Source organism: Stegostoma tigrinum, chromosome 2 (genome assembly GCF_030684315.1).
Source record: "Stegostoma tigrinum isolate sSteTig4 chromosome 2, sSteTig4.hap1, whole genome shotgun sequence".
Taxonomy (NCBI): Eukaryota; Metazoa; Chordata; class Chondrichthyes; order Orectolobiformes; family Stegostomatidae; genus Stegostoma; species Stegostoma tigrinum.
Genome location: NC_081355.1, coordinates 47,247,195 through 47,259,332, shown reverse-complemented (window position 1 = coordinate 47,259,332; position 12,138 = coordinate 47,247,195). Strand labels below are relative to the sequence as shown.

The following is a 12,138-nucleotide window of genomic DNA, read 5'->3' as shown; positions in this document are numbered from 1 at the left end:
CTTAGCTACCGTGCCGCCCAAATTTATATTTATATTTCATGTTCATATTTATATTTCTGTAGTTGTAGCACCAGTTATTAGAGTGCTTTCGAATTCGAGGAATTTCGATTTCTGTCGAATGCTCTAAATGCGCTTATACCGTACCTGCTCACTGGTCATGTGCAGTGTTGCGTTCAAGAATTTTAACCTCCTCTGCCTCGGTGTATACCTTACACCTGAAATTCGAATCTCCCTACATATGCATCAGGATCAACTCATAACTGTTTATGTTTGTATCTCTGTCTCTTGGCGCATCTTGGGATTTGCACATTTGCGTGGTGCGTGCTGTTTTAAGACTGCCGCTGTTGCTTCTCGGCTCCCTCCGGCTGGAGAAGCAGTGACCTTGGGATGGCTGGAATTCCGGAAGTTACCGAGGTTTGTCGATGTTTTCCGGACTGTGATTCAAGGCTCCAAGATGGAGGAGAGCTGGTAGAGGTGGCAGCATTTTGCTGCTCGCTCCCTCCCTTCCTCTGCTTGGTGGTTGCCATCAGAATTAGGATCCGCATCTCTGCTCTGCTGGAGGATTGTAACCGGACATTCTGAGGAGGAGGCCACTGCCGCCGACATGAGCTCTGCAGAGGGGGCGGAGGACCCGGCCGGGGACGCCGACATCGCCGCGTTTTTCCGATCTGGTAAGTGGGAGACGCGGGACTGCAGCCTGGCTCCCGGGAGGCCGGGGTTGGTTCGGGCCCGGAGTCCGGGCCCACGCCCGCACGCATATTGTGGCTCATGCAGCACGAAAAGGGATTGGGGAAAATTTGGGACATGAGAGCTTTACGAGGAAACGTAAGCGATTAGGAAGAAACATTAGAGGGGTGGGGAAGGAGCGGAGAATTGGTGGCGAAAGTGGAATGGGAGGCTATATTGAAAGAATGACGAAGATGACTACGGTAATGGGGGCGGGGAATGGCGTGGAAAGTATGGAAGAATTGAATAGACAGAAGTAGTCGCGGAATAAAGGAAACAATTGAAATAGGCAGAGGAGACAAAGGAGAATGGGAAACTTTAATGTACACGGATGGGAACATAAGAAATGAGGGGGATATCATACTGTTAAGGTGGAGGAGAAGGGGCGTGTGGTAGAGAGGGATGCAAGAGAGTTCATGGACTGGGATAACTTTGGAATTCATCTTTCGTGGCTAACGATCACATGTAACTCCAGGTGGTATCACAAGCACCAAGCCTATGATTCTGATCAGATCGTCGCATACTCAGTTTTCAGCAGGTCTCTCTGTCATGATGGGTTGATTTTTATATTGACCTCACTAGCCTAGATTTACTAATCAATTCCAAAAGCTGGCTTGAGAGAGCCACAGAGAACTGAAACTGTGATATTTTGACTTCTGAGGTTCAGAACTAAAGTGGCTAGTGCACCAATCAGTATTGAAAGAGATTTCACATGTAGCTGAGTGATGGAAGATGAATAATTGGATCCTTGGAGGGACTGAGTCTAAATTGGAATGAGAGAAGTGACAAACTAATGGAAGACAGTGCGGTGAAATAGAAATATAATTTTGAAGTGAGAGTAAGAGGAGGATTGATGGAGAAAAGAACACAAATAAATGGTGCAAAGGGGAGATAAAGGGGTTATAAAACAGGCTCTGAATAATATGGTGTAAAATGGAAATTTGAAGGAAGACAAGATGGATTATTGAAACTGTGTAAAGATGGATGATAAGGAGTTTCATGATTTCCATGAAGAAACTTAGACCACATTTCAAATGTGGAACAGAGACGAGATGCACAGTAGGGCAAGAGCAGGACAATGAGAATTCTAGCTTAAATAATACTTTGATTGTTAAAAATCAAGAATATTTAAAAAAATTGGACTTACACGACAGGTCAGGAAATTTCTGGAAGGAGAACGGCTATTACGCAAGGGCTATTTGGTTCTTGTCCCAGAAAGGGAGCATAGAATCTTTTAAAATGATCATTTTGTGTTGAATGTAAGAACTTGTGTAAAAACTGCTGACTTTGTTTACACATCTGGGAGTTGTGGAGAAAGGCATGTATGGAGTTGTCCTAGAAGCAGATGAAGATCAGGGAGTCAGTCTCTTGACAAAGTGGGAGTTGTGACAAAATGAAACATTTTCGAAACTTAGAGATCAGTGTGGATTTTAAGATTGTAGTGGGAAGTGCAGTGCACTTCCGTTGAATTGGTAGTTGTTGTTCTGTTTTTTTTAACGTTTTACTTTTAAGAATTTTTTTTAGTGTGGGAATTATTTAAATGTCAACTAATAATGCTGTTATTTCAGGACTGATCTGAATCACTGACCTTTCGAGTTGAATCTGCAGGGTTTCTTGTCCAGCCACAAACCTAACTTGCAGAAGATTTTGAAAAGCTATTGATGTGTTTCTGTTTGGAAATTTTGCTGAGTAACAAAGAAAATGGATAAGCAAACACATTTTTGGCTTTTGTTTATCATTGTTCAAAATTAATATTAGTTTTACTTTGGGTTAATTGTGTTATCCATTGGGTTCTTGAGCCCATTAGCTTTCTTCCAAAAATGATAAGAATTGCTAAAGGTTCTTCTGTTTCTTATGTACAAGTTGAAAAGGCTGATTATTTTTTAATAATGTTTGAGAAGTGGAAGGTAATTTTCTCTTGTCTGTACTTTGTCGTGAGGTTCTCAGCTGTGAATGGCCCTAAATAAAATGTAAAAGTACACCGTTGTAATCATGGATCTGATATTTGAACATCTTTAAGTCTGATTTGTACGCTCTGTCAAGGTTAGTGTTCCGAAAAAGAGAATCAGATTTGAAAATGTTAAGTAGCCTGAAGAATTATCTGGCTTCTTGTTTCCTTTAAATTTAGAAACTCATAATTTAGACAAAAAGGCTGTTTTATTTTTACTTAAACTGTTCAATTTTTTTGATGGCTATCTTTGAACCTAATAATATTGTATCCAGTTCATATCTGCAGAAATGCACAGTCTGCCCCCAGACGCTGCATAGTCTTGCATTTGAACTGTGATACTTTTGGAATCAGACTCTAGTTTTATTGCTTTCTTGTTCAGGTAACCGAAATTTGCCATTATTTGTTTTACCTGAATATTCCTGATTCTTGCAGTTTAACTCTGACTGTACTGATATGTTGTACAAGTCTTCCTGCTTCCTGCTTACTGATTTCAGGATATATAGTGCACATGGACTAAAACCTTGTTAGAAGTGAAGTGTTTCTAATATTGGAGATAATGGGAACTGCAGATGCTGGAGATTCCAAGATGATAAAATGTGAGGCTGGATGAACACAGCAGGCCAAGCAGCATCTCAGGAGCACAAAAGCTGACGTTTCGGGCCTCTCTGATGAAGGGTCTAGGCCCGAAACGTCAGCTTTTGTGCTCCTGAGATGCTGCTTGGCCTGCTGTGTTCATCCAGCCTCACATTTTATCATGTTTCTAATATTGTGCTTTTTTTGGACTTATCATAAACTAGATTTGTTGGACTGCATCTGTGGAACTGTTGACTAAATGTTCTGAACAAATTTAGTGTTCTTGAAATGTATAATAGGAGAGCCTTGTACACACTCGACCCTTTCTGGAGAATCAAAAGTAACACAATAGTTGAGATTCATCTTCATTGTTTAAAGTTTTTGCTGAATCTCACCTGAATAAGTGAAATGTTCTTTTTTTCAAAAAAACTAAATAGATGGTTGATTAAATTCTGATGTCAAATTTAAATTATGAAAAAATTGTTCTATATTGCTTCGACAATTTGAATTTAGACACTAGTGAAATGCATTGCTTTATTGCATACCCCCCCACCTCCCTGGTGAAGGAGTGTTCTGGGTTTCCAGCTTCCCTCGGGCTGAGCTTCCTTCCATTGTCTGTCATTTTCCCCTTAATGAATTTTGCAAATTCTCAATGCAAATTGCCATCACTTCTCATGAAACAAACTGCATTGTATAGTAGAACAATGTAGTTCCATTTAGTGTGAAATTTTAAAATGTGCAATTTAATTTTTTTGTTCATTATATGGGTGCTCATAGAGATCCTTTGAGGTCTGTTAGTTCAGTTGGCTGGATGGCTAGTGTTTACAGAGTGATGCCAGCAGCATGGATTCAAACCTCACTTTGCGTTACCATTAAGGAGTCTCCTCCTCAACCTCTTCCCCCTCAACCTCTCTCCTCGTTGGGGCATGGTAGCCCAGTGGTTAAACTAGTTGTCTCTTTATATTGAGAGCACTGTATGGTCCAGTTGGACTGTGGTGACTTTTAGCTCCCAGGGAGTTGGAAGACTGCACAATAAGTAGTGCTAAATTCTTTACTGAAGATAATGGAAGGTCTTTCAGCTATTTATTTAGCGTTTGCTGACTTGCATTATTTTAGCTGTATTCTGAACTTTGGCTTTAAATTTGTACTGTATTGTTATTCATAGAAGCCCTACAGTGTGGAAATAGGCCCTTCAGTCCAATGAGTCCATGCTGACCCTCTGAGAATCCCCATGTAACCCACCTAATCTACACATCCCTGAACCCTATGGGCAATTTAGTTTGGCCAGTCCACCTAGCTTACACATTTTTGGAGTGTGGAGCATGCGGAAGAAACCCACGCAGACAAAGGGAGAATATGCAAACTCCACACAGATAGTCCCTTGAGGGTTGGATTGAACCTGGGTCCCTGGCCCTGTGAGGCAGCACTGCTAACCACTGAGTCACTGTGCCACCTGGAAAAACAGGAAACACTGGAAATTTACTATTGGCTTCATAATTAGAGTTCTGAAGGAAGATACAGCACAAAACCAGGCTATTCAGCTTAACTAATCTGTACAGCTACTGACAGAATCATAGAATCCCTACACTGTGGAAGCAGGCCAATCAGCTCAACAAGTCCACACTGCCCCTCCGAAGAGTATCCCACCCAGATCGAGATCCATCCCCATCCCTTTTCCCTTTCTCTGTAACCCTGCATTTCCTCTGCTAATCCATCTAATTTACACACCCCCTAGACACTAGACAATTTAGCATGGCCAATCTACCTAACCTGCACATCTTTGGACTGGGGGAGGAATCCTGAGCATCCAGCGGAAACCCACGTAGTCATGCAGAGGATGTGCAAATTCCATACAGACAGTCGCCTGAGGGTGGAATTGCATCTGGTCCCTGGTGTTGTAAGGCTGCAGTGCTAACCAGTGAGCCACTGTGCGGCTCCTAATTCCAAACAAGTGTCCTCCAATTTCATTTCAGCTTTTTGGAAAATCTTTCCCTCATCTAGAATAAGATCCACAATCATAAAAAAAATTCCCTTTTAGTACCAGCCAGCTTGCTTGACAACGATCAAGATTAATTGTGTCTTTAAAAATTTAGCGCACTAGAATAGGTCAGCCCTCAACTTTACTGATGAATCTAAGACATAATGGAATTTATTGTGGGAAAATGTGAGGTTATGGACTTTTGCTCCTCCATTCTTCCTGCCAAATATTATTGAAATGGAGAAAGACTGCAGAAAGCTATGAAACATAGGGATTTGGGAGTTCCCCTGCATGAATCACAAAACAACTAGCATCTAGGTTCAGCGGGGAAGACAAATGGAATGTCGGCTTCTATTTCAAAGGGAATGGAGTGTAAAAGTTTGAAGGTTTTGCCAGAACTATTCAAAACAGTAATTAGACTGCAGCTGAAATACTGTGAACAATTTTGGGCCCCTTTTCCAAGGAAAAATATACAGGCATTGGAGAGATGGTCTTGAACGTTCATTTGATTGATACCCATGTGAGATTGGTACGGTGAGACTTACTTGTGAGGAGATGTTGAGAAGATTGGCCCTGTATTCATTAGAATATAGAAGAATGTGAGGCAACCTTAGTGAAACATACAAGGTTCATGGGAGACTTAACAGTGTACATGTAGAGCGGTTGTTTTCCCTTTGTGAGAGAGTCTAGGACCAGAGGGCATTCTCTCACATTGCTTGTTTAAGAGACAAAACTGTGGAAAAGTTACTCGACCCGAAATCTTAACTCTGATTTCAGTCCACGTATGCTGCCAGACCTGCTGAACTTTTACAGCAATTTCTGTTTTTGTGACTGATTTACAGCCTCTGCAATTCTTTTGATTTTGTTGCACAATTAAGATACAGATGAGGGGAAATTTCTTGAGGGTTGTGAATCTGGAATTTTTTACTGCAGGGGCTGTTGAGGTTGGATCATTTATGTATAGTTAAAGCTGAGATGTTTTTAATCAGCATAGGAATCCAAGGGTTATGGGTTATCAGATCAACCATTATCATTGAATGAAGGGGCAGTGATCTTTTGCTTAGTGGTTGTGCTAGCTCATCCATTGTTTGGTTGAGTGTGTATTGCTGCATACCATCCAGACCCAGAACTTTATCCTCTTTTAGTTTTGATTGTTTGTCAATTGCGTACTTTCTTTTAGTCCCAACTGTAGTCATTTCAAGGTCATCAAGTGAAATATATTTTGTAACATTCTTCAGTAGACACGCAAACGAAGTCATTTTTCCACACTTCTGCCCAACCTATGAGCTTCTTGTTTATAATTCAGTAACTTCATCTCTACTCAAACTTTTCTTTTTATTTTTGTCTGTGTACCAGGATTATTCCTTGATAATTTGATATTGCAACTTCTCATTGCCTGTGGGATGGAATTGATTTCGATATTCTCTCAAGGTCCTCCGATTCCTTTGTAACACGATATGAAATCGGAACAGGAGAAGGCCTTTTGAGCCAGTTCACCACTCAATAAAATTGTGGCTGATGCAGCATTCCTCATCTACTTTCATGCATTTTCCTTGTAACCCTTGATTCCTCTACTGATTAAGAATCTGTCTATCTCCTCCTTTAAATATATGCATTAACTGTCCCCACAGCTGACTGTGCAAGGAGTCCTGTAAACTTCAAACTCTCTGCAAGAAGTAATTCCTCCTCATCTCAGTCTTAAATTGTCACCACTGAATTCTGAGGCTGTGCCCTGTAGACACAGATTCTTCCATGAGGGGGAACAAACCTTTCAGCTTTACCCTGTAGAACCCTTTACAACTCTTGTTAGTTTCAAAGGAATCATCTCTCATTCTTATAAACAAATCTCCAGTGAGTAGAGTTACAACCTGTTTAACTTTGGCTCCTGAGACAATCCCCTCCATAAAAAGGACTATCCTAGTGAACCTTCTGTTAATTGCTTTCAGTACTCTAGATGTGATCTCACCAGCAACTTGGACAGTTGTAGTAAGACTTCACTACTCTTATACTTCAATCCCCTTAAAATAAAGGCCAGCATTCCATTAGCTTTCCTGATTACCTGCTGCACTTGTGTGATAGCTTTCTGTGTTTCATGCAAAAATACCCCTGAGTACCTCTTCTTTTTGTTTCATCCTTCTGAAGTTTTCCTTCATTTCAGTAGTACCATTTCTGTTCTTTCTTTAGCATTCAAGTACTTCCCCTTATGAAAAGGCGGGTTAGTTTTGTTGATTTGATATTCGTTTTGAATAATGCAATTGGAAAGAAATTGATTCCTTTTCTGCTGAAGTAGATTTGGTAATTGGATTGAATCGTGCTTGGCACGTTAGCTGTGTTGGAGGGTGATTATCTTAGTGTCAGGACATTGCTGCAGTTCTGCACCAGAATGAGAATTGTTGTGGACTGAGCCATTTTTAGATGCTTCATCAATTCAGGCAGTAGTTGATTTGGCTCTTGGAATCTGCTGTGCTATTAATGTGATCGTGGCTGATTCTCCAATTCAGTACACAGTTCTTCCTTTTTCCCTATATCTTTTGATTCCTTTAGCTCTGAGAACTATTGCTAACTCCTCCTTGGAGACGTTCAATGGTTTGACCAGAACTGCAGAGAAATTCACTGGCTCACCACGCTGTCTGGGAGGAAAATTTCTCATTTCAGTCCTAAATAGTCCCATGTTCTTAAACTATATTCTATATTCTGAAAAAAACTACACTGACTTTGTTTGTGGACCTTCAGTATGCAAATACCAGTGCCTCCTTTTGGAAGAGAATCTTCAAGTCTTGATCAGTGCATTTGTGAAAACATACCGAAGAATTGGTCTTGGCATCAACTTCAAGAAGATATAAGTTTTTAGTAACCTATCCCAGGTCAAGTTCCAGTGCATCCTTCATAAAGATAAATGGAGAAATCCTCCCAAACACGGAACTTTTCCCTTACCTGGGAAGCTACCTCTCACCTAACGCTGACATCAGATGCTGAAGGATGAGAGTCTTCAGTGGCAGTGACATCTGTGCTGAAATCAAGATCCTTGTGTATATGGTAGGAATCCTTCCAAATTTTCTGTATGGCTCCGAAACTTGAATTACGTGTCAGCATCACCTTAAGATCTCAAGACTGAGATGTACCATCAATTCTGTTTGAGGTGGATTCTCCCCAACAGCTGGGAGTACAAATGTACAAACAACAGCCTCCTTGAAACAGCTAGTAGCTGATGGTACCAACATTGAGGCCATGATCATTCAAAACCAACTCTGCTAGGCCGGCTGTGTGATTAGGAAGCCTGAGTTGAAAGCGCCAAAGCAAATCTTCGCCCAGCTTGAGGTTAGAGAAGAGGACAAAGGAAGCATTTCAAAGACTCCCTGAAGACATCCCTCAAGAGCTGCAACTTAGGTGCCAAAGCATAGGGAGACACTGGTTCAGACTTGGAGGAAATGTGAAGAGTCAAGTTTTTTTTTGTTCACTTAGGGGACTTGTGCATTGCTGGCTCGCCTGTACTTGTTACCCATCCTAATGTGCTCTTGAGACAGTAGTGGAAATATGTTATCTTGAACCACTGCAGCTCACCTGCAGTAGGTTAACCCACAATGTCTTTAGGGAGGAATTTCAGGATTTTGACCAAGTGTGACAGTAGAAGAATGGTGACATATTTCCAATCTGGATGGCGAGTGTTCTCATATATCTGCTGCGTTTTCCCTCGATGGAAGTTGTCATGGGTCGTGAAGGTGCTGTATAAAGATCTTCGAATTTGTGCGGTGCACCTTGTTGATATTACATATTGCTGCTATTGAAGTTTCCTGATGAAGGGAATGGATGCTTGTGGATGTGGTGTCAGTCAAAGTGGTTGCTTTGTCCTGGATAGTGCCAAGGTTCCTGTGTGTGCTTGAACCTGCACCCATCTAGGCAAGTTGGGAGTGTTCCATCAGACTCCTGACTTGTGCCTTGTATATGGTGGACAGGCTTTGGGAGTAAGGAGGTGAGTTATTTGCTACGGTATTCCTAGCCTTTGACCTGCTTTTGTAGCCACAGTGTTTATGCGGTGATTCCAGTTGAGTTTCTGATCAGTAGTCAATTCTTTGAGAACACCTGTTGACAAGACAGGGCGGCACGGTGGGTCAGTGGTAGCATTGTGCCTCACAGTGCCAGGGACCCCGTGTTCGCTTTCACTGTCGGGCGACTGTCTGTGTGGAGTTTGCACATCCTCTCCGTGTCTGCGTGGGTTCCCTCCCACAGTCCAAAGATGTGCAGGCTAGCCACGCTAAAATGCCCATAGTGTTTAGGGTTGTGCAGATTAGGTGGGTTATGTGGGATGGATCTGGGTGGGATCCTGAGGGGGTTGGTGTGGACTCGTTGTGCTGAAGGGTCTGTTTTCACACTGTAGGGATTCTTTGATTCTATGAAGAAGGAACCGGAGAAAGGAATGCCAACAATCTGAAGGCCAAAGATCACTTTCACCTCCCGGAAATACCTGATAAATGTATAGAGTTGTAGCTTTAGGATCATGCTCATCAGCCTTAGAAGGACCCACAGAGCTCATGAACAGTAACATGGAATTTCCTCTGTGATAATTGTACCTGTTAGCAAGTGATTGGCACTGGTGATTTCAGAGACCCCTTTGTTCCTCAACCCTACCTCATTTTTCACCTCCCAAAATGTCCTACCGCATATTAATCTGTGTTGAGTTGCATTTGCTAATCATTTGCTCATTTTGCAAGTTTATTAACGTTCTCTTGTATGTACAGCAATCTTCCATAGTCCTCTGAGTCTGTTTGTTCCTAAAAATTGTCAACAGTGGTGCTCTCCGCACTTATCTTTGTGGAACACCACTGTCCATCCTCTAAATAAACACACTTTGCTTCTTCTTTCTGGGCTAAAGCCAGATAGAAATCTATTCTACCATTGTCCCCTGATTCTACATTGTCTGACCTTGTTCATCAGCTATAATGGGAAATCTTATTAAAGGCTTTTCAAAATCCAATTTAATTCTTCTGCACCACAATTGCCTACCTTCTTTGTCACTTCAAAATCAAAATTCAAATAACTTTAGGCAAGCAGGAATTTCCTTTTTGTTGTTCTCTGCTAATTATTCACCGTTATAACTTTTTCTCCCCTCATTTTCTCCTTCAGCGGTGATTCTAATATTTTAGCTTCCTTCCAAGACGAGGAAGCCTAGTCTTTAACTCTGGTCATATTATCTTTCCCCTTCTTGAATGTATTTGTATTAGCTATCCGACAGCCCTCCGGAACTGCATTTGACAAATTGTTAAATATGTATACTGTTTGCTGTGCTAACACTTTGGGAGATTGATTCAGAATTCTTGGATAACTTGATCAGGATCAGAAGTTTAATCCTCTTTGAGTTTGGTTTGTTTATTTAACATATCCTAATTCATTTTAAATTTTGTTTTTATTATTCGTCTGCTCATTCATGTCATATGCCTTTTATCCCTCTGGTAAATACAAAAATGAATTAACAAATTATTTCTTTCATCTTTTTTATTCTCCAGAGTATTTTCCATCTATCCCTTATTCTGTCAATCCCTTAATGACCCTTTTCCCACTCTAGATTTCCATTTTTAAAATTTGCTTTTTGAAAACAAAACTTTTAATCTTGCCTTTACTATCACTTGGTATTCTCTTAACGTGCAGCCCTCTCCTGCCTTAGTAGTTAATGTATGTCAATTTCAGAACCCTCATACTGCGTCATTTATTGGGGAGTCCCACTAGTTTTTACTTTGTTCTTTTTGTGGACTTGGCTGAGCACAGTTTTAAATATTTTTCCAATGTTGTTGTTCTTCATTTTTGTCAATGTTGTTGTCTGTTTTATTTCCCCAAGTTGTACCTGCTATGGTCAAAATCAGTTTTTTTTTCCAATCTGTCAACAAGGTTTTTTTTTGATCATTGTTATGTCCTTCTCTTTTTTTCCGTATTAAAGTGCGTTATTTAATGGTCACTATTCCTGAATGCTCCCCTACTTTTACTTGGCTCATTTTCTTTGTTTTATTCCCCATTATTAGATCAAGCAATGATTTCTTCCTTTTTTAGGCTTTTTACATATTGTGTTAGAAAGGAATCCGATATTTCTTGTGTAGTTGAAATTCCTTTTTAACTGTTACTCCTGGTTTTCTACAACCCCACAATTTATACTCTTAATACTCAAGTAGTGGAAGAGGGAGGAAATATGATGAGTAGAGAAGTTTTATTTCAACAGTAAAAGGTGTGCTGTTGAGCCCACGTCTGGGGTGCCGTGGTAACAAGGTGTAGAGCTAGATGAACACTGCAGGCCAAGCAGCAGCAGAGGAGCAAGGAAGCTGATGTTTTGTGTCTGGATGCTTTTTCAGAAATGGGGGAGGGGAAGGTGATTCGGAAATAAGCAGAGAGGGGGGTGGAGGTGAATGGAAGATGGATAAAGGAGCAGATAGGTGGAGAGGAGGCAGACAGGTCAAGGAGGCGGGGGTGGAGTTAGTAAAGGTGAGTGTAAGTGGGGAGTTAGGATGGGGTTGGTCAGTCAAGGGAGGACAATTCAAGGAGGTGGGGATTACCCTGGGACGTAGGAGGTTGAGGGTGGGAGTTGCGGATAAGTGGGAGAAAAGGTGGACAGGGCAGGGAGACAAGGATGATCTGGGCTGCTTTTGGGATGATGAGGCTGGGGTGGTGGGGAAATTTTTGAAGCTTGTGAATTCCACATTGAAACCCTTGGGCTGCAGAGTTCCCAAGCGAATAATGAGGTGCTGTTCCTGCAACCTTTAGGTTGCATCGTTGTGACACTGGAGAAGGCCCAGGGTGGCCATGTCGTCCATGGAGAGGGAGTGGGAGGGGAAGTTGAAATGGTTTGTGACTGGGAGGTGCAGTTGTTTGTCGTGAACCGAGTGTAGGTGTTCCGCAAAGCGGTCCCCAAGCCTCCACATGGTTTCCC

The 12,138-nt window shown here is 41.5% G+C and overlaps 1 protein-coding gene across 3 annotated transcripts in view; it reads left to right on the top strand.

Moving 5' to 3' along the window:
• The first annotated feature begins 434 nt into the window (after nucleotides 1-434).
• The window catches only part of LOC125461125 (triple functional domain protein-like), a 636,773-nt gene continuing 625,069 nt past the window's right edge, over nucleotides 435-12,138 (top strand). For all 3 annotated transcript variants that reach the window (XR_007249410.2, XM_048549570.2, XM_048549543.2), the window contains exon 1: nucleotides 435-671. Coding sequence is in view for 2 of the 3 variants with exons in the window: in XM_048549570.2 (XP_048405527.1) it covers nucleotides 605-671 (67 nt within the window). In the remaining variant the exon portion in view is untranslated. The remainder of the gene's footprint in view (nucleotides 672-12,138) is intronic.